At 35.6% G+C, this 24,399-nt stretch overlaps 1 protein-coding gene across 6 annotated transcripts; it reads right to left on the reverse strand.

Moving 5' to 3' along the window:
- Positions 1-1,010: 1,010 nt before the first annotated feature.
- Positions 1,011-24,321, reverse strand: LOC127843270 (acanthoscurrin-2-like). Of its 6 annotated transcripts, none has more exons than XM_052373160.1 (5): positions 14,120-14,142; positions 2,705-2,791; positions 2,299-2,448; positions 1,930-2,268; positions 1,011-1,155 (listed from the first exon to the last, which is right to left on the reverse strand). In XM_052373160.1, exons 2-5 carry the CDS (start codon positions 2,757-2,759, stop codon positions 1,118-1,120), a joined length of 582 nt encoding a protein of 193 aa, XP_052229120.1. In that variant the 5' UTR covers positions 2,760-2,791; positions 14,120-14,142; the 3' UTR covers positions 1,011-1,117. The 6 variants fall into 6 exon arrangements, with proteins under 6 accessions (XP_052229120.1, XP_052229122.1, XP_052229117.1 ...); XM_052373162.1 differs by lacking the exons at positions 1,930-2,268; positions 2,299-2,448; positions 2,705-2,791 and adding exons at positions 12,686-12,955; positions 13,103-13,192; positions 13,451-13,537 and having other exon boundaries at positions 14,120-14,139; XM_052373157.1 differs by lacking the exon at positions 14,120-14,142 and adding an exon at positions 24,299-24,321 and having other exon boundaries at positions 1,930-2,448.
- Positions 24,322-24,399: the final 78 nt, after the last annotated feature.

Below are 24,399 nucleotides of genomic sequence, written 5' to 3' on the forward strand. Positions count from 1 at the left end.
AAATTAACGACCAACGGATGTTTACAAAACGTTATCTCTTATAATTTTAATAAGTAACATCTTTCCCTATGTTATCTCTAAAGTTTTAAAGACTTATCAAAGCACATTTATGAAACTAAAGCTTGATAATTTGTACCCACTTTAAAGGTTTACTTCCAATAATAAAATTATTTTTTCTTTCCATAATCTTTATATGTTACGTGAAATATGGTCAAGCAGACAATGCTATTTTATCATAACCATTAACATTTTATATTTGCGCAGTATAAGCTATATAATCATTTATATAAAGTGTTCTTATAAACAACCATAATAAAGCGGAAAGGCGATGATATGAAACGAAATGAAATCTTCGAAATTAAAGTTGTGTACAATCGCAGATAACGTTTTGCTGGTCTGTTAATAATTCGTTCTGGTACGAAAACATGTTTACTGTTTGGTATTGCACACACATCTGTGTAGATTTGTTCATAGGGCACATAGACACAATTCGTTATTCTGCAAAACTTTGACCTAACGTGTCGGTATTTGCGCAAATGTATTGCTATGCATGTGATTGAAATAAACAACATTTTGTAATCGTACCATTGAAAGATGCTTAATATATTTCTGAAACATTTCTCTTTCATTTTCATAATTTGTTTTGATATTGTGAAAATAAAATGTCGACATAAAAATCGTATATAAACGCTTTTAAGTGCGCACATTACGACCTAACTATTTTACATTATGAGATTTATAATCAATTTACGTAACCTGTAGCTAATTAATTCGAACCCCATCACATACGTATTCTATATTATTTCGAAAATCCCCATTACCAGATATACTGATCTGTCTGCAGCATGCTTCTCCGACATTCATGGTCAAAATATTATATATTTGTGAACATCGTTTACTGTAAATTTTACAATTGATAGCAGTTAAGATTCGATAGCTCAAAATAAAATATCAACTAATTAAACAAGCGTGGGCTTAGTTCTCAAAAGTAAAAAAAAACGATATAGATATGGGATGCAACGGTTTATAAGTAAAATATAATTAGATACAAATGTTTCACAGGAACACACTCAGCGGTGTCTTCATTGTGTCGAATGTTTTCATGCAGTCGTTCATACTAATAGTATCTTCCTTTCCCTTTCCCTTTCTTTGGCCCTGCAATGAATATATGAATTGTATGACACGTTCTACTTTTAACAAGGTAAACGCAAGCATTATGACGAGGTTAAACATAGCACTCATTGCACAAAATGTTCGCCTGGAGACATACTAAAGTGTACTTTAAAGTGGATTTTTAAAACAGCAATATAGCACATATATGTTACGATTGTGCAGCGTATAAATAAATGCAAATGTTTGATGACAGCTTTGAAACCGTTTTAATAACATTTTAAGCTGCACGCCGTTTGTTAAATGCATTTAAATACGATATATACAGAATGATCTCTGTGTTGGTATTCAGTTTACTGCATATGTGATGTTAATAAAAAGAGCTACACCGTACACAATACATTTAAGTCATCGTGTCTTTGTCATCACCAGAGATCCCAGTGATGCCCCAATAGCCGGCAGTTTAATTATGCACACTATATGTGCAATAGTTGTAGAACATGAAATAACGTTTAAAACGGGAAATATTGGGCCTTAAACAATGCAATCACAGTATGCGTCGATTTTCTCTTACACCATAAGACTATCGTCAGTCTCTCCATTCTATACAGGTTTCTCTCTACCAAGGTGCGTATCCATCTTGCTTTATATATATACTGTTGTATGTGGACTTGTTAATAAACGGATTTCAACGGACTATTCATAAAGCCACATTATACTTAAACTTTCGTACTGAAAATTGTATTGTGTTACGTTTGCTCTAAAGATTTTGTCCAATACACATATTTTTTAGTAGATAAGATTATGTGTGATACTTACGGTATCCTCCTCCGCCGAGTCCACCGAAACCTGGCATACTGCCGCCACCGAAACCAAAGCCACCAGATCCGCCCATCATTGGAAACCCGCCTCCGTATATACCGCTGCTATAATCGTCATCGTCATATCCGCCCATAGGATATCCACCAGGATATCCACCACCGGGATATCCACCACCAGGATATCCGCCACCGGGATATCCACCACCGGGATATCCACCACCGGGATATTCACCACCGGGATATCCACCGCCTATCTGGTATCCACCAGGATATCCGACACCGGGATATCCACCACCAGGATATCCACAACCAGGATATCCACCAGGATATCCACCACCTGGATATCCACCACCGGGATATCCACCACCGGGATATCCACCACCGGGATATCCACCACCGGGATATCCACCACCGGGATATCCACCACCAGGATATCCGCCACCGGGATATCCACCACCGCCTATCGGATATCCAATACCGCCAATAGGATATCTGCCACGTCCGCCGCCATTGTATACTGAAAAAGAAATAACTTTTTTATAAGCGTAGTAGAATCATCCAATAAAAGTGTTCCTTCGTTTTTGAATTATAATATCAGATTAAACTCGTTTAGCCATTTGTAACTCTTATAGATCAGTTCGTGTCAAACAAATCGTCTAATTCTATATTAATGTTTGTGTAGTTCTAGTTATATTATACTGAAAAGTATTATAATAACAGCATCGAAACAAAACCAAACCAAGACAAACCAATCTAAAACTATGGCGACTTACTCGGATATGTGGCCGTGGCAGCCACAACACAAAGAGCGAGAACGAAGAACTGCATTGTTGCTAACCGATTGCAACAGAATACTGATCCTGCAAATAACAAAAACTCCAATTATACCAGACTTTATGTTTTTTATATCTTTATAGTACGTGATGAAGAAATACGATCAGTGCGAGTCGCCCCGTCATTTTTGAAATACAGAGTAAACGCTCCGGATATCAGATTATATGTTCAAATACGATACAAAAAGTAAAACTTCAGATGCGACAGCAGGCGAGAAACCTGTACATTCAATGCGGTCTTTAATTTGCGACAAGGATATCAATCTCCAATCAGTTAGACAAAAATCGAGTACTTCTTAAATTTAAATGTCCTTGCAATTGTTTAACACGATCTACGAATTAACGAATTAACGAATGATAGTTTTAACGATGACAGATCAGACCTCAATATCAGACATATTGAACATCTTACGTTTTGTACAAATAATATTTTTTTATTGTTCACTTATACTTTAATTGTTTATTACAATGTAAAAAGCCGATGTTAAACTCTAAGAGTACAATAATGTACTTTATTCATCCTCACTACGAATGACTTGATATTATACCTTACCATCTTTTACATACTGAAGTAAGTATTATGTGAAAATGTTTGTTGTTTAATTTACGAATATGTGACAGGAACATCACATCGCATGAGTTTTATTGTATAACTTTTTTAAATGAGACAACGTACTATATGCAAGTCTTTATATACTTTTTGTTCTGTAATGTTTTGGGCTGAACATGTTTAACTAAATAAATTGTGTAATGAGATTAACAAGCGTCTGTTATGCGTATTATTTTCGTGAATATTTAATGTCAACCACACTTTCTACAGTCATGCAAAATATATTTTTATAACGTTTATAAACATCATTCGTGAAAAATTGGACGAGTTGTCGGTAGTGTTCATGTAAAAAAACTAAGGAATAATCTTTGATACAAAAGAACATATTGATGGTCAATGCAGTACAAAAAGGTTCATTCAAGTCTACGTACAAGATGTATCTGGTTATGATTGCATTCAGATGTGTAAAAAATATATTAAATAAAGAATATTAACCGTCATTCTCAAAGACAACACATAAAGTAAGAGCCTTATGCTAATATAATCGTTATACAATCATATCAGGGAAAGAAATCCCAACTCTAACTGTTTAGCTTTATTTATGCCCGTCCATGCAAATACATGTATAAATTCTGTATAAATAATATCACATCTTCATAATTATGTTTCTTTGTTGCGTTTATTAATATGAAAACTAATTGTAAGGTTTCCAAATTGGTATTTTTTTAAATGTTTGCATTACGAAAAAAGAATACTTACGGATTGCAGTTCCTGGTATGTGAATACCAGTTGACCACGTCCATCCGCTCGACCTCTACCCGAGTTATTTTAGATCGCAACACGATCCACTCGACCTCTATTCGATTTGATGTACATATTTACTAGACTGCTACCCGACGGCTACTCGACCGTACACGATCACTTCCCGATTGCTATTCGACCATACACGAGCTCTGTACCCGATCCGCTCGACCTCTACCCGAGTTATTTTAGATCGCTTTGTACGACTGTAGTACGACCATTACGATCTGGTCGTGTGAAGCTTTGTCGGCGATCGAGCTGAGGTACACTTGGTCGAGCTGAGATCGTATAGGGCTCGCGTATAGGTCGAGATGATCGAGCGGAAATCGGAAGGATGGTTGAGTGGACGTCGTGAATGAGTCATGTGGAGGTCGTGTGTTATCGACAAGAGGTCGAGATGAAGTCGTGTATACCCTTTTTAGTCGAGCTTGGTCGGGTTTTGTCGGGAAATTTCGGTGATCGGGATGATCGAGTTGATCGGATCGGCAGTGGGAACCCACCTTAAAGCAGTTGCTGGCGCGTCTAGTGCCATATGTAACTTAAACACATAAATTCGACAGTTACTGTATGCAGGTGAATACTTCTGCCTTTCTGTAGTAGTGTGTTATTTACTGCTTCCATCATTCTTTAAGCATGTCAAATTACGTTTTCTTCGGTGATCAATACAATTGACGATGATATGAAATTAATACAAGTCATACCATCGTTTATAAGGTGAGTATAACCAGAAGGGGTCATTATAATGTTTATATATATTTATTGTACAATTTCGTTCTTGTCTAATATCGGAAATCTACTTCTACGACTAGGAATCGTTTCTTCAGATTTTATCAAGTTGTTAGCATACAAAGAAGTAGTGTCCATCGATAAATGTCAATTGTGATCGCGTTTTTGGTCAACGTTATGCAATGTTTCTAATGCAAATCAACAAACACGGTATGACAACATTTTTGTTTTTAATTCTTTTAAGTTTAATTTACAGATAGAGTTCAACCGGCTAAAAGAAGTCGAAATCCAAAAATACTCTGGTCGTTATTTGTTTTGGAAGATTTCAGATTCACGCTTCATTGCAAATAGTGTATTTGTAAACCAAGACTCAACTTCAAATTAATTTTAAATAAACTGATTTGAGGTTATAAGTTTACAAACAATGACAACAACAACAAACACATCATGAAAAAGATTACTTATATCTGATGCTAAAACAGTCGTTTGATTCCGCCCTTGTTCGCGGTGACATTACGTTATATACGAGTACTTGCCTGTTATGGACAAAACTGTTGTATGGACAATGGAGAAAAAGATTTTTTTACATGAGTAAAAGATCTCTCGTTTAATGATAGACTTAACTAGGAATATTTGTCACATTTTCTGGCGTCCGATGGTCGAACTTTTAATAATAAAATAAAAATCTACGAATCTAGCTAGATAAATCTGTCGTTAATCTGTTTGAGTGCATTAATACAAGCTTATTCATTATTCTGAAGATACATAACTTTTCTTGAAGCTGGACAGAAAGAGGTTAATGACTTAAAAAGACTATGTTGACTTGCATGAACAAAATTAAGCTCTGTTTTAATCAGCTCGTTTCGTTGTGGGAAGGCTTAAATAATGCTAAACGTTAATCTCTTCTTACGGAGAGACGATCGTTCTTTCATTGCCTTTGTTCCGTTGGACTGTTTACATTCTGGATTCCTAGATATAATTTTTCCTATTGTACAGATTAATTAAAACACTCTGCAAATACACGAAATACACGTAAAAACAAACATCAAGAAAATACCGAAATAAAGGTTGACATTTGAGTGACAGACTTCGACACTGGATGTGTCTGAACCCTTATTGAAACGTGTTTAAACAATATTTTATGAATATTATGGCACAAATAATCGGTTTTCGCCAACATAAAAGGAAGCATTTATGAAATAATGTAAGCCTTTAGACTTCATGAATTTTTGTGCTCGATGTAATTATTTTTGTTAAATAATGATCATAAACTTCACAATATGTCAGGAGATATGACACACAATGTATTAATAAAAAACTTATTCAATTATAATCGTACCTTATAGATACACAATAATATGCAGAATGTCTGTGCTGAAAGAATCATTACACTTTGTCTTTCAAACTAAATGTACCGTATTTATTAACTATCGTACTTTGAATTCCGGAATTCGCAAATATATGTCAAAGAACTATTGGCATTGATACATTCAGCTAATAATAGCTCAAATTTTATACTTCAACATATCATTTATTCATCATATTTATATATTTTAATCGAGATGATAACGAATGAAACTGGCTTGCCTATTATAAACGATGCAGTATTCTGAAACGGTTTGTTGTTTTAATGAAAATAAGACTAAACATTCAAACTGATTAGTTATGTAATTATGGTGCAGCAACACATCGTCACATGTAGTAATTTCGATATCCTTCAATGCGTGTGTACGTTAAGAGCGGACACCTTATAGTTGTAAACTTATTTGTTTTAAGTCGATTGCATAATAAGTCTAAGGTTCATTTGAAACGCTATCGAGTCTGTGTCCTGGGAATAGAACCAGTACAAGGTGTGAATGGGGTAGATTGAAAGAACGCTCCCACAGTGGGGATCAAACCCATGACCTCCCGGTCGCTAGGCGGACGAGTTATAATTTAACATTTACCGGTTTTACTTGATTTCAAATTCTAAGACAATTGTCATATATAAATAAATGTGAAACAACATATTGGCGCTATTTACATGTAAGTCTTGTAAGATTGGACTCAGGAAATCAAGACGACATTTTCAGCTATCGACTACATTGACGTTGTGTAAATCTTCAGTGTGCTGGCTGATGCTCTCTGCAACAGTTTTAATTAGTTTTCATGTTGTTTGACTAATACATATTCATGGTACTTCGTGTACACGTGCCCTGTAGACTTTCCTAATTCCCAGTTTGGTTTACGAGCTTTCTGATACTCGTTATACTGCACTATCTCAGCAATTTTTACTTTGTTGTATGTTTAATCTAGAATTGTTACTTTGTGTGCAGTCTCTATTTTAAGTGACCCTGATTACCATATAGCCAGGTATGATAATGTGGCCATTTCATCAAGTTATTACTTTATATGGCGTACCATTAGTTATTCATTAACAAACAATCTCACATGGTATTAGCTGAACATATATTTGACTGTGACCTTTAAGCTTTAAGCATAAATATCTTAATATACGATTGCGTTTAATTTTTTAACAGTTTGCTAAGAGTTAAGGTCCGTATGGGGAATTGAGTAAAGAAGATACGAAAGTATTCACCTAATATAAAGTTAATGTGACATTAGCTTAGAGGAAAGCGTGACTGGGAAAACCGAGTATAAAAACACGAACCAATTGAATGGTCAGTAAGTTTATTGCTCTGTCCGACCAACAACTAAATTGTGTATGATGGAATTTTAACACAAATCAATTGACTCCAATATAAGCAAGACACAAACATGGAATAAACGTGTTTCGATCTTATTCTTCTTAACATTTAAATATGTCCACTTGTTGATTTCCTTAAAGTAGTTATTTGAGCACTTCGTTTACTCTTAAACATACGAAGACTAAAATTGCGCACGTGTAGGATGCTTGATAACACATTGGTTGCGAAACAATAAGCCGAGTCAGCAATGTTGGTTTTTGATTTTTAAAGAGGTCTTTTCACGCTTTGGTAAATTGACAAAATTTAACAAGAGGGCCAAGATGGCCCTAATTTGCTCACCTTTTTTACAAGGCCTTATTATTTGCTTAGTTGAAAATTAAGTACTCTAGAGCATATTAGATTGGTTCTCTTCTGTTTACTTTTGCATTGTGAGCATATGATTAATTCTTATTGAGTACTGTCATTTTGCATGTTTTTTTTTCAATGCAAACATTTGCAATCAATGCTAATTCTACATGTGTTTACAAGGTTTTTGTAAGATTTGGACCTCGTGACCAAGATTTTGACCCCACATGACCCAATTTAAAACTTTGCCGAGAATTATCAAAAAAAAAATTCTGGTCAAGTATCATCATTATTGGACCAAAACTTTGGCCTCTAGTGTGTTTACAAGGTTTTTGTAATATTAGACCCCATGTCCTAGTTTTGTCCCCACATTACCAAACATCAAACTTGACCTAGACAAACATCCTGGTCAAGTTTCATCTAAATTGAACTAAAACTCTGACGTATGGAGTGTTTACGAGGTTTTTGTAAGATTTGACCTGGAGACCTATATTATGACCCCTCATGACCAAACATCAAACTTTGCTTACAAAAATAAATATTATGACCAAGATTGATAAAATCTGAAAAAATGTGACCTTTAGAGTGTTTACAAGGATATTGTATAATATCACGAAAATTTTGACAATCTAAGGGCAATAATTATGGCATTTATTATGCGATTTTGCTCATTATCACACTTGAATGAGATCTTGTGGCCATATAGCTTCTCAGCAAATTTGATATAGAATGCTTGAGAAATTTGAATTCTAGAGTGTTTACAAACCAAATGTGGACAGATGGGCGGACGACGGACAAAGACCGATCCTAAACCCTCACCTGAGCAATCAGGTGAGCTAAAATGTGTGTTCTGTTTCACCGAATTGAGCCATTTTCCAACTTGTCCAGGATATCAATACAACCAATGTCTTGACTAAGGTTCACGATATTAAGGCAAAATATGTGACATCTAGAGTGTTCACAAGGTTTCTCTATAGTCATAGTCATATAAGGAAAACTGCCAACACCCCCCCTCCACCTGGCGGCCATGTTTTTAGACCGATCTGGACCATTTTCGAACTCATCTGAGATATAAATAAAACAAATGTTTTCACCAAGTTTCATGATGATTGGGCAAAAAAATGTGACTTGTAGAGTGTTAAAAAGCTTTTTTTACTACATAAATATAAGGAAAATGCGCACCCCCCCCCCCCCTGGCAGCCATGTTTTTCAATGGACCGGAACTATTTTTGAACTCAACTCTCGTATCTAGGAAACAAATGTTCTGACCGAATTTCATGAAAATTGGGCCAAAAATGTGACTTCTTGTGTGATCACATGTTTTCACTATATACATATTTAGAAAACTGCCCCGCCCACTGGCGGCCATGTTTTTTCACCGATCTGGACCATTTTCCAACTCGTTCGAGATATCAATAAAACCATTTTTTACCAAGTTTCATGATGATTGGGCAAAAATTTTGACTTCTTCTAAAGTTTCTCTATAGCCAAATAAGGAAAACTGCCCCGCCAACTGGCGGCCATGTTTTCAATGGATTGGAACCACTTTTGAACTCAACCAACATATCATTAAGACAAACATTTTAACAAAGTAACATGAATATTGGGCATAAAATGTGACTTCTACAGTGTTATAAGGTTTTCTTTTTTTTGACCTAGTGACCTAGTTTTTGACCCAGAATGACCTAGTTTCGAACTCAATTGAGGTATCATTGGGACACATCCTCTGACCAAGTTTCATGAAGATCTGACAAGAAATGTTGCCTCTAGAGTGTTTAGAAGATTTCTCTATAGCCAAATAAGGAAAAATGCCCCGCCCACTGGCGGCCATGTTCTTCAATGGACCGAAACCACTTTTGAACCCTACCAACACATCATTAAGACAAACATTTTGACAAAGTTACATGAAGATTTGGCATGAAATGTGACTTCTACAGTGTTTACAAGGTTTTTTTCTTTTTTTACACCTAATGACCTAGTTTTTGACCCTGAATGACCCAGTTTCAAACTCGATGGAAATATTATTGGGACAAACCTTTTACCAAGTTTCAGGAAGATCGGACAAGAAATGTGGCCTCTAGAGTGTTTACAAACCAAATGTGGACGACGGACGGACGGACAGACGACGGACAAAGACCGATCACAAAAGATCACCTGAGCAATCAGGTGAGCTAAAAAAATCAGAGATAAACTGTTGTGTGTATATTAATATTTGCATATAGATCCAAACTACGTGTTTTGACTGCATACAGGTTTCTTCATAAGATGCATTGCGATGTTATGGATTGGAAATATATGATGCTACCTTAACAAGGAGGAATTGCGTTGATATAAGTATTAAATTCGCTACATTGTGCCTCAAAAAGTTGTATGTGTGTACATATTTAACCAATAAATGAATTGGAATTAAGAAGGTTTTAAATATTTATCTCGCAGTTTTTAATTTGAATAAAAATGGTATGATGTTATTTTGTTATTTACAAAAGTGTACGATTGAATCGTTTTGGGCTAAGCGTGAGATTCGACGTGTCATTCAACCAAATAAACCGTTATGCAATGAAAATTCCAATGCTGTAACCCCGGTTGTAATGATTAAATATTTAATGTTGAAGTTTATATTGTGTCCTGTATGGTAAAGGCAATCGGTTACTTGCCTTAAATTAACGACCAACGGATGTTTACAAAACGTTATCTCTTATAATTTTAATAAGTAACATCTTTTCCTATGTTATCTCTTAAGTTTTAAAGACTTATCAAAGCACATTTATGAAACTAAAGCTTAATATTTGTACCCACTTTAAAGGTTTACTTCCAATAATATTTTTTTTTCTTTCCATAATCTTCATATGTTACGTGAAATATGATCAAGCAATGCTATCTTATCATAACCATTTACATTTTATATTTGCGCAGTATTAGCTATATAATCATCTATATAATGTGTTCTTAAAAACAACCATAATAAAGCGGAAAGGCGATGATATGAAACGAAATGAAATCTTCGAAATTAAAGTTGTGTACAATCGCAGATAACGTTTTGCTGGTCTGTTAAAAATTCGTTCTAGTTCGAAAACACGTTTACTGTTAGGTATTTCACACACATCTGTGTAGATTTGTTCATAGGGCACATAAACACAATTCGTTATTCTGCAAAACTTTGACTTTACGTGTCGGTATTTGCGCAAATGTATTGCTATGCATGTGATTGAAATAAACTACATTTTGTAATCGTACCATTGAAAGATGCTTAATATATTTCTGAAACATTTCTCTTTCATTTTCATAATTTGTTTTGATATTGTGAAAATAAAATGTCGACATAAAAATCGTATATATAAACAGTTTTAAGTGCGCACATTACGACCTAGCTATTTTACATTTTGAGATTTATAATCAATTTGCGTAACCTGTAGCTAATTAATTCGAACCCCATCACATAAGTATTCTATATCATTTCGAAAATCCCCATTACCAGATACACGGATCTGTTTGCAGCATGCTTCTCCGACATTCATGGTCAAAATATTCATTGTTGTCGGGTCATTCTTTTACATATTACCAGCAGAGTATTACATTATTGTATGTTTTTGGTAGCTGAATGAACTCAATTCATTATTATCTAACAGTAATACAATTTAAATCAGGATAACTTGTATAACTATTATTAACAGGGGGGTTATACTATGTGTTGGCTTTGCACCAATTGTGTCGATCCCGTTCGAATGGTTCGTTTCGCAACGAATGGTCATTTGCGATTCATATATTTGTGAACATCGTTTACTGTAAATTTTGCATTTAATAGCAGTTAAGATTCGATAGCTCAAAATAAAATATCAACCGTTTAAGCGTAGGCTAAGTTCTCAAAAGCAAAAATAAAAAGATATAGATATGGGATGCAACGGTTTATAAGTAAAGTTAATTAGATACAAATGTTTCACAGGAACACACTCAGCGGTGTCTTCATTGTGTCGAATGTTTTCATGCAGTCGTTCATACTAATAGTATCTTCCTTTCCCTTTCCCTTTCTTTGGCCCTGAAATAAATAAATGAATTGTATGACATGTTCTACGTTTAACAAGGTAAACGCAGCATTACGACGAGGTTAAACATAACACTCATTACACAAAATGTTCGCATGGAGAAATACTAAAGTGTACTTTAAAGTGGATTTTGAAAACAGCAATATAGCACATATATGTTACGATTGTACAGCGTATAAATGAATGCAAATGTCTGATGACAGCTTTGAAGCCGTTTTAATAACATTTTAAGCTGCACACCGTTTGTGAAATGCATTTAAATACGATATATACAGAATGATCTCTGTGTTGGTATTCAGTTTACTGCATATGTGGTGTTAATAAAAAGAAGAGCTACACCGTACACAATACATTTAAGCCATCGTGTCCTTGTCATCACCAGAGATCCCAGTGATGCCCCATTTGCCGACAGTTTTATTATGCAAACTATATGTGCAATACTTGTAGAACATGAAATAACGTTTAAAACGGGAAATATTGGGCCTTAAACAATGCAATCACAGTATGCGTCGATTTCCTCTTACACCATAAGATTATCGTCAATCTCTCCATTCTATACAGGTTTCTCTCTACCAAGGTGCGTATCCATCTTGCATTATATATATACTGTTGTATGTGGACTTGTTAATAAACGGATTTCAACGGACTATTCATAAAGGCCACATTATACCTAAACATTCGTACTGAAAATTGTATTATGTTACGTTTGCTCTAAAGATTTTGTCCAATACATATACTTTTTTAGTAAAATAAGATTATGTGTGATATTTACGGTATCCTCCTCCGCCAAGTCCACCGAAACCTTGCATACTGCCGCCACCGAAACCAAAGCCACCAGATCCGCCCATCATTGGAAACCCGCCTCCGTATATACCGCTGCTATAATCGTCATCTTCATATCCGCCCATAGGATATCCACCACTGGGATATCCACCACCGAGATATCCACCACCGGGATATCCACCACCGGGATATCCACCACCGGGATATCCACCACCGGGATATCCACCACCGGGATATCCACCACCGGGATATCCACCGCCTATCGGGTATCCACCAGGATATCCACCACCGGGATATCCACTACCAGGATATCCACCACCAGGATATACACCAGGATATCCACCACCGGGATATCCACCACCAGGATATCCACCACCGGGATATCCACCATCGGGATATCCACCACCAGGATATCCGCCACCGGGATATCCACCACCGCCTATCGGATATCCAATACCGCCAATAGGATATCTGCCACCTCCGCCGCCATTATATACTGAAAAAGAAATAACTTTTTTATATAAACGTAGTAGAATCATCCAATAAAAGCGTTCCTTCGTTTTTGAATTATATTATCAAATTAAACTCGTTTAGCCATTTGTAACTCTTATAGGTCAGTTCATGTCAAACAAATCGTCTAATTCTATATTATTGTTTGTGTAGTTCTAGTTATATTATACTGAAAAGTATTATAATAACAGCATCGAAACAAAACCAAACCAAGACAAACCAATCTAAAACTATGGCGACTTACTCGGATATGTTGCCGTGGCAGCCACAACACAAAGAGCGAGAACGAAGAACTGCATTGTTGCTAACCGATTGCAACAGAATACTGATCCTGCAAATAACAAAAACTCCAATTATACCAGACTTTATGATTTTTTATATCTTTATAGTACGTGATGAAGAAATACGATCAGTGCGAGTCGCCCCGTCATTTGTGTAATACAGAGTAAACGCTCCGGATATCAGATTATATGTACAAATACGATACAAAAAGTAAAACTTCAGATGCGACAGCAGGAGAGAAACCTGTAAATTCAATGCGGTCTTTAATTTGCGACAAGGATATCAATCTCCAGTCAGTTAAACAAAAAATTCGACAAAAATCATGTACATAACGAACACACACAGCTCGATGCATGTTTACTTTATACGTACTTCAAACAGTATTATACCCTCTCTATAGCGTCATTTAAAGCGCCGATCGTTTATACCTATGCTGTTCAAATATAGCGCTATCAGATCTTAACCCACATACACATTGGTCAGATCTTAACCCACATACACATTGGTCAGATCTTAACCGACATACACATTGGTCAGATCTTAATCCACATAAACCTTGGTCAGACCTTAACCCACATACACATTGGTCAGATCTTAACACATCATCAACGTCTGTTATAGCTAATCATACCTTATACGACTGGTGTTCTGAGGAAGATCTGATAAATGCAACGAAAAACGGCGATATTTATACAAAAATGTTCTGATCCAGAATCACCTTAATTATGACAACATCAAATCGAACGGACAGATGAATCATCGTTTGAAAAAACAACAAAATGGACAGGTTCCTGATTGATCTGATGGCTAGCCAAGAATCGAGTACTTCTTAAATTTAAATGTCCTTGCAATTGTTTTACACGGTCTACGAATTAACGAATGATAGTTTTAACGATGACAGATCAGACCTCAATATCAGACATATTGAACATCTTACGTTTTGTACAAATAATATTTTTTTATTGTTCACTTATACTTTAATTGTTTATTACAATGTAAAAAGCCGATGTTAAACTCTTAGAGTACAATAATGTACTTTATTCATCCTCACTACGAATGACTTGATATTATGCCTTACCATCTTTTACATACTGAAGTAAGTATTATGTGAAAATGTTTGTTGTTTAATTTACGAATATGTGCCAGGAACATCACATCGCATGAGTTTTATTGTATAACTTTTTTAAAATGAGACAACGTACTATATGCAAGTCTTTATATACTTTTTGTTCTGTTATGTTTTGGACTGAACATGTTTAACTAAATAAATTGTGTAATGAGATTAACAAGCGTCTGTAATGCGTATTAATTTCGTGAATATTTAATGTCAACCACACTTTCTACAGTCATGCAAAATATATTTTTATAACGTTTATAAACATCATTTGGGAAAAATTGGACGAGTTGTCGGTAGTGTTCATGTAAAAAAACTAAGGAATAATCTTTAATACAAAAGAACATATTGATGGTCAATGCAGTACACAAAGGTTCATTCAAGTCTACGTACAAGATGTATCTGGTTATGATTGCATTCAGATGTGTAAAAAATATATTAAATAAAGAATATTAACCGTCATTCTCAAAGACAACACATAAAGTAAGAGCCTTATGCTAATATAATCGTTATACAATCATATCAGGGAAAGAAATCCCAACTCTAACTGTTTAGCTTTATTTATGCCCGTCCATGCAAATACATGTATAAATTCTGAATAAATAATATCACATCTTCATAATTATGTTTCTTTGTTGCGTTTATTAATATGAAAACTCATTGTAAGGTTTCCAAATTGGTATTTTTTTTAAATGTTTGCATTACGAAAAAAGAATACTTACGGATTGCAGTTCCTGGTATGTGAATACCAGTTGACCACGTCCATCCGCTCGACCTCTACCCGAGTTATTTTAGATCGCAACACGATCCACTCGACCTCTATTCGATTTGATGTACAGATTTACTAGACTGCTACCCGACGGCTACTCGACCGTACACGATCACTTCCCGATTGCTATTCGACCATACACGAGCTCTGTACCCGATCCGCTCGACCTCTACCCGAGTTATTTTAGATCGCTTTGTACGACTGTAGTACGACCATTACGATCTGGTCGTGTGAAGCTTTGTCGGCGATCGAGCTGAGGTACACTTGGTCGAGCTGAGATCGTATAGGGCTCGCGTATAGGTCGAGATGATCGAGCGAAATCGGTAGGATGGTTGAGTGGACGTCGTGAATGAGTCGTGTGGAGGTCGTGTGTTATCGACAAGAGGTCGAGATGAAGTCGTGTATACCCTTTTTAGTCGAGCTTGGTCGGGTTTTGTCGGGAAATTTCGGTGATCGGGATGATCGAGTTGATCGGATCGGCAGTGGGAACCCACCTTAAAGCAGTTGCTGGCGCGTCTAGTGCCATATGTAACTTAAACACATAAATTCGACAGTTACTGTATGCAGGTGAATACTTCTGCCTTTCTGTAGTAGTGTGTTATTTACTGCTTCCATCATTCTTTAAGCATGTCAAATAACGTTTTCTTCGGTGATCAATACAATTGACGATGATATGAAATTAATACAAGTCATACCATCGTTTATAAGGTGAGTATAACCGGAAGGGGTCATTATAATGTTTATATATATTTATTGTACAATTTCGTTCTTGTCTAATATCGGAAATCTACTTCTACGACTAGGAATCGTTTCTTCAGATTTTATCAAGTTGTTAGTGTCCATCGATAAATGTTAATTGTGATCGCGTTTTTGGTCAACGTTATGCAATGTTTCTAATGCAAATCAACAAACACGGTATGACAACATTTTTGTTTTAATTCTTTTCAGTTTAATTTACAGATAGAGTTCAACCGGCTAAAAGAAGTCGAAATCCAAACATACTCTGGTCGTTATTTGTTTTGGAAGATTTCAGATTCACGCTTCATTGCAAATAGTGTATTTGTAAACCAAGACTCAACTTCAAATTAATTTTAAATAAACTGATTCGAGGTTATAAGTTTACAAACAGTGACAACAGCAACAAACACATCATGAAAAAGATTACTTATATCTGATGCTTAAACAGTCGTTTGATTCCGCCCTTGTTCGCGGTGACATTACGTTATATACGAGTGCTTGCCTGTTATGGACAAAACTGTTGTATGGACAATGGAGAAAATGATTTTTTTACATGAGTGAAAGATCTCTCGTTTAATGATAGACTTAACTAGGATTATTTGTCACATTTTCTGGCGTCCGATGGTCGAACTTTTAATAATAAAATAAAAATCTACGAATCTAGCTAGATAAATCTGTCGTTAATCTGTTTGAGTGCATTAATACAAGCTAATTCATTATTCTGAAGATACATAACTTTTCTTGAAGCTGGACAGAAAGAGGTTAATGACTTAAAAAGACTATGTTGACTTGCATGAACAAAATTAAGCTCTGTTTTAATCAGCTCGTTTCGTTGTGGGAAGGCTTATATAATGCTAAACGTTAATCTCTTCTTACGGAGAGACGATCGTTCTTTCATTGCCTTTGTTCCGTTGGACTGTTTACATTCTGGATTCCTAGATATAATATTTCCTATTGTACAGATTAATTAAAACACTCTGCAAATACACGAAATACACGTAAAAACAAACATCAAGAAAATACCGAAATAAAGGTTGACATTTGAGTGACAGACTTCGACACTGGATGTGTCTGAACCCTTATTGAAACGTGTTTAAACAATATTTTATGAATATTATGGCACAAATAATCGGTTTTCGCCAACATAAAAGGAAGTATTTATGAAATAATGTAAGCCTTTAGACTTCGTGAATTTTTGTGCTCGATGTAATTATTTTTGTTAAATAATGATCATAAACTTCACAATATGTCAGGAGATATGACACACAATGTATTAATAAAAAACTTATTCAATTATAATCGTACCTTATAGATACACAATAATATGCAGAATGTCTGTGCTGAAAGAATCATTACACTTTGTCTTTCAAACTAAATGTACCGTATTTATTAACTATCGTACTTTGAATTCCGGAATTCGCAAATATATGTCAAAGAACTATTGGCATTGATACATTCAGCTAATAATAGCTCAAATTTTATACTTCAACATATCATTTATTCATCATATTTATATATTTTAATCGAGATGATAACGAATGAAACTGGCTTGCCTATTATAAACGATGCAGTATTCTGAAACTGTTTGTTGTTTTAATGAAAATAAGACTAACATTCAAACTGATTAGTTATGTAATTATGGTGCAGCAACACATCGTCACATGTAGTAATTTCGATATCCTTCAATGCGTGTGTACGTTAAGAGCGGACACCTTATAGTTGTAAACTTATTTGTTTTAAGTCGATTGCATAATAAGTCTAAGGTTCATTTGAAACGCTATCGAGTCTGTGTCCTGGGAATAGAACCAGTACAAGGTGTAAATGGGGTAGATTGAAAGAACGCTCCCACAGTGGGGGTCAAACCCATGACCTCCCGGTCGCTAGGCGGACGAGTTATAATTTAACATTTACCGGTTTTACTTGATTTCAAATTCTAAGACAATTGTCATATATAAATAAATGTGAAACAACATATTGGCGCTATTTACATGTAAGTCTTGTAAGATTGGACTCAGGAAATCAAGACGACGTTTTCAGCTATCGACTCCATTGACGTTGTGTAAATCTTCAGTGTACTGGCTGCTGCTCTCTGCAACAGTTTTAATCAGTTTTCATGTTGTTTGACTAATACATATTCATGGTACTTCGTGTACACGTGCCCTGTAGACTTTCCTAATTCCCAGTTTGGTTAACGAGCTCTCTGATACTCGTTATACTGCACTATCTCAGCAATTTTTACTTTGTTGTATGTGTAATCTAGAATTGTTACTTTGTGTGCAGTCTCTATTTTAAGTGACCCTGATTACCATATAGCCAGGTATGATAATGTGGCCATTTCATCAAGTTATTACTTTATATGGCGTACCATTAGTTATTCATTAACAAACAATCTCACATGGTATTAGCTGAACATATATTTGACTGTGACCTTTAAGCTTTAAGCATAACTATCTTAATATACGATTGCGTTTAATTTTTTAACAGTTTGCTAAGAGTTAAGGTCCGTATGGGGAATTGAGTAAAGAAGATACGAAAGTATTCACCTAATTTAAAGTTAATGTGGCATTAGCTTAGAGGAAAGCGTGACTGGGAAAACCGAGTATAAAAACACGAACCAATTTAATGGTCAGTAAGTTTGTTGCTCTGTCCGACCAACAACTAAATTGTGTATGATGGAATTTTAACACAAATCAATTGACTCCAATATAAGCAAGACACAAACATGGAATAAACGTGTTTCGATCTTATTCTTCTTAACATTTAAATATGTCCACTTGTTGATTGCCTTAAAGTAGTTATTTGAGCACTTCGTTTACTCTTAAACATACGAAGACTAAAATTGCGCACGTGTAGGATGCTTGATAACACATTGGTTGCGAAACAATAAGCCGAGTCAGCAATGTTGGTTTTTGATTTTTAAAGAGGTCTTTTCACGTTTTGGTAGATTGACAAAATTTAACAAGAGGGCCAAGATGGCCCTAATTTGCTCACCTTTTTTACAATGCCTTATTATTTGCTTAGTTGAAAATTAAGTACTCTAGAGCATATTAGATTGGTTCTCTTCTGTTTACTTTTGCATTGTGAGCATATGATTAATTCTTATTGAGTACTGTCATTTTGCATGTTTTTTTTTCAATGCAAACATTTGCAATCAATGCTAATTCTACATGTGTTTACAAGGTTTTTGTAAGATTTGGACCTCGTGACCAAGATTTTGACCCCACATGACCCAATTTTAAACTTTGCCTAGAATTATAAAAAAAAACATTCTGGTCAAGTATCATCATTATTGGACCAAAACTTTGGCCTCTAGTGTGTTTACAAGGTTTTTGTAAGATTAGACCCCATGTCCTAGTTTTGTCCCCACATTACCAAACATCAAACTTGACCTAGACAAACATCCTGGTCAAGTTTCATCTAAATTGAACTAAAACTCTGACGTATGGAGTGTTTACGAGGTTTTTGTAAGATTTGACTTGGAGACCTATATTATGACCCCTCATGACCAAACATCAAACTTTGCTTACACAAATAAATATTATGACCAAGATTGATAAAATCTGAAAAAATATGACCTTTAGAGTGTTTACAAGGATTTTGTATAATATCACGAAAATTTTGACAATCTAAGGGCAATAATTATGGCATTTATTATGCGATTTGGCTCATTATCACACTTGAATGAGATCTTGTGGCCATATAGCTTCTCAGCAAATTTGATAAAGAATGCTTGAGAAATTTGAATTCTAGAGTGTTTACAAACCAAATGTGGACAGATGGGCGGACGACGGACAAAGTCCGATCCTAAGCCCTCACCTGAGCAATCAGGTGAGCTAAAATGTGTGTTTTGTTTCACCGAATAGAGCCATTTTCCAACTTGTCCAGGATATCAATAAAACCAATGTCTTGACTAAGGTTTACGATATTAAGGCAAAATATGTGACATCTAGAGTGTTCACAAGGTTTCTCTATAGTGATAGTCATATAAGGAAAACTGCCAACACCCCCCCCCCTCCACCTGGCGGCCATGTTTTTAGACCGATCTGGACCATTTTCGAACTCATCTGAGATATAAATAAAACCAATGTTTTCACCAAGTTTCATGATGATTGGGCAAAAAAATGTGACTTGTAGAGTGTTAACAAGCTTTTTTTACTACATAAATATAAGGAAAATGCGCACCCCCCCCCCCCCCTGGCAGCCATGTTTTTCAATGGACCGGAACTATTTTTGAACTCAACTCTCGTATCTAGGAAACAAATGTTCTGACCGAATTTCTTGAAAATTGGGCCAACAATGTGACTTCTTGTGTGATCACGTGTTTCTACTATATACATATTTAGAAAACTGCCCCGCCCACTGGCGGCCATGTTTTTTCACCGATCTGGACCATTTTCCAACTCGTTCGAGATATCAATAAAACCATTTTTTACCAAGTTTCATGATGATTGGGCAAAAATTGTGACTTCTTCTAAAGTTTCTCTATAGCCAAATAAGGAAAACTGCCCCGCCAACTGGCGGCCATGTTTTCAATGGATTGGAACCACTTTTGAACTCAACCAACATATCATTAAGACAAACATTTTAACAAAGTAACATGAATATTGGGCATAAAATGTGACTTCTACAGTGTTATAAGGTTTTCTTTTTTTTTACCTAGTGACCTAGTTTTTGACCAAGAATGACCTAGTTTCGAACTCAATTGAGGTATCATTGGGACACATCCTCTGACCAAGTTTCATGAAGATCTGACAAGAAATGTGGCCTCTAGAGTGTTTAGAAGATTTCTCTATAGCCAAATAAGGAAAAATGCCCCGCCCACTGGCGGCCATGTTTTTCAATGGACCGAAACCACTTTTGAACCCTACAAACACATCATTAAGACAAACATTTTGACAAAGTTACATGAAGATTTGGCATGAAATGTGACTTCTACAGTGTTTACAAGTTTTTTTTCTTTTTTTACACCTAGTGACCTAGTTTTTGACCCTGCAAGACCCAGTTTCAAACTCGATCGAGATATTATTGGGACAAACCTTTTACCAAGTTTCATGAAGATCGGACAAGAAATGTGGCCTCTAGAGTGTTTACAAACCAAATGTAGACGACGGACGGACGGACAGACGACGGACAAAGACCGATCACAAAAGATCACCTGAGCAATCAGGTGAGCTAAAAAAATCAGAGATAAACTGTTGTGTGTATATTAATATTTGAATATAGATCCAAACTACGTGTTTTAACTGCATACAGGTTTCTTCATAAGATGCATTGCGATGTTAAGGATTGGAAATATATGATGCTACCTTAACAAGGAGGAATTGCGTTGATATAAGTATTAAATTCGCTACATTGTGCCTCAAAAAGTTGTATGTGTGTACATATTTAACCAATAAATGAATTGGAATTAAGAAGGTTTTAAATATTTATCTCGCAGTTTTTAATTTGAATAAAAATGGTATGATGTTATTTTGTTATTTACAAAAGTGTACGATTGAATCGTTTTGGGCTAAGCGTGAGATTCGACGTGTCATTCAACCAAATAAACCGTTATGCAATGACAATTCCAATGCTGTAACCCCGGTTGTAATGATTAAATATTTTATGTTGAAGTTTATATTGTGTCCTGTATGGTAAAGGCAATCGGTTACTTGCCTTAAATTAACGACCAACGGATGTTTACAAAACGTTATCTCTTATAATTTTAATAAGTAACATCTTTTCCTATGTTATCTCTAAAGTTTTAAAGACTTATCAAAGCACATTTATGAAACTAAAGCTTAATTATTTGTACCCACTTTAAAGGTTTACTTCCAATAATAATTTTTTTTCTTTCCATAATCTTCCCCATTACCAGATAACGATCGTCGCAGAGCTTCTCCGACATATGTCAAAATTAATTGTTGGGTCTTCTTAATATTACACAAATATTACTATTGACTGTTTGGTAGCTGAATGACTCAATCTTATATCTAACAGTGATAAATTTACATCAGGATAATTGAAATATAATAACAGGGGGTTCTATGTGTTGGGTTGCACATTGTTCGATCCATCGAATGGTTCGTTTCGCACGATGTCATTTCGATATATTGTGGTTATGTAAATTCAATTGAAGCGTTTGATTGATACTCAATAAAATATCCTAATTAAACAAGGTGGGCTTGTCTCAAAGTAAAAAAAAACGAATAGATATCAACGGTTATAATAAAATATAATTAGAAAAATGTTCACAGAACACCTCGCGTGTCTTCATTGTGTCGAATGTTTCATGCGTCGTTATCTATAGTATCTTCCTCCCTTCCCATTCTTTGCCCGCAATGATAATGATGTATGACACGTCTCTTTAACAGGTAACAAGATTAGCGAGTTAAAATAGCACCATTGCCCAAAATGTTCGCCTGGCATACTAAGTGTACTTAAAGTGGATTTGAAAACCAATATAGCACACGATGTGCAGCGTAAAATGAATCAAATGTTGATGACAGCACGTTAATAACATTTTAACGCACGCGTTGTAAATCATTAAATACGAACTATCCAATGATCTCGTGTGTTTCAGTTTTGATAGTGATATAAAAACCACACGTACCAATCATTAAGTATCGTGCTTTCATCACAAGATCCAGATGCCAATAGCCGGCAGTTTATTAGCAACTTATGTGCAATGTTGTGAACAGAAAACGTTTAAAACGGGAAATATGGCCAACAATCATCACGTATGCGTCGATTTTCTTACACCATAAGACTTCGTCAGTCTCTTACTATGCAGGTTTCCCTACCAGGAGTATCTCTTGCCTGTTTATGTGGACTTTAAAACGGATTTCACGATATTTAAACCACATATACCTAACTTTCGTACTGAAAATTATTGTGTTAGTTTGCTCTAAGATTTGTCATCCATATTTTTTTAATAGATTATGTGTGTATTCGTATCCTCTCGCGAGTCCAAAACTACTCCGCCACCGAAACAAAGCCACCAATCCGCCATCATGGAAAGCTCGTATACCGCTGCTATAATCGTCTCGTTATCGCCATAGGATATCCACCCCGGGATCCACCATAACCACCACCGGATATCCCACGGAATCACCACTGGATATCTACACCGGAATCACACCGATTCACCGCATGGGATCCACCAGGATTCACCACGGATCCACCACAGGATCCACCACAAACCAGATTCCACCGATATCCACACCGGGATATCACCACCGGTTCACCACCAGGAATCACCAATATCCCCAAATCCGCCCCGCACCACTTCGAATCATACCGCCAATAGTCCCCGCCATGATATGAAAGAATAATTTTTTTAAAAGGTATAGAATCTCATAAAAGCGTTCCTTCGTTTTTGAATTTAATCAGATAAACTCGTTTAGCCATGTAACCTAAGATCAGTCGTGTCACAATGTCTAATCTAGATAATGTTTGTAGTTCTGTTATATATACTGAAATATTTATAAAACCAAACCAAAGACAAACCAATCTAAACACTATGGCGACTCTACTCGGACTATGTGGCCGTGTGCAGCCACAACAACAAAGAGCCGAGAACGAAGAAACTGCATTGTTGCTAACCGATTGCAACAGAATACTGATCCTGCAAATAACAAAAACTCCAATTATACCAGACTTTATGTTTTTTTATATCTTTATAGTATGTGATGAAGAAATACGATCAGTGCGAGTCGCCCCGTCATTTTTGTAATACAGAGTAACGCTCCGGATATCAGATTATATGTACAAATACGATACAAAAAGTAAAACTTCAGATGCGACAGCAGGAGAGAAACCTGTACATTCAATGCGGTCTTTAATTTGCGACAAGGATATCAATCCCCAATCAGTTAGACAAAAAAACTCGACAAAAATCATGTTCAATAACGAACACACACAGCTCGATGCATGTTTACTTTATACGTACTTCAAACAGTATTATACCCTCTCTATAGCGTCATTTAAAGCGCCGATCGTTTATACCTATGCTGTTCAAATATAGCGCTATCAGATCTTAAACCACATACACATTGGTCAGATCTTAACCCACATACACATTGGTCAGATCTTTACCGACATACACATTAGTCAGATCTTAATCCATATAAACCTTGGTCAGATCTTAACCCACATACACATGGGTCAGATCTTAACACATCATCAACGTCTGTTATAGCTAATCTTACCTTATACGACTGGTGTTCTGAGGAAGATCTGATAAATGCAACGAAAAACGGCGATATTTATACAAAAATGTTCTGATCCAGAATCACCTTAATTAGGACAA

The sequence above is a fragment of the Dreissena polymorpha genome, chromosome 8 (assembly GCF_020536995.1).
Source record: "Dreissena polymorpha isolate Duluth1 chromosome 8, UMN_Dpol_1.0, whole genome shotgun sequence".
NCBI classification, from domain to species: domain Eukaryota; kingdom Metazoa; phylum Mollusca; class Bivalvia; order Myida; family Dreissenidae; genus Dreissena; species Dreissena polymorpha.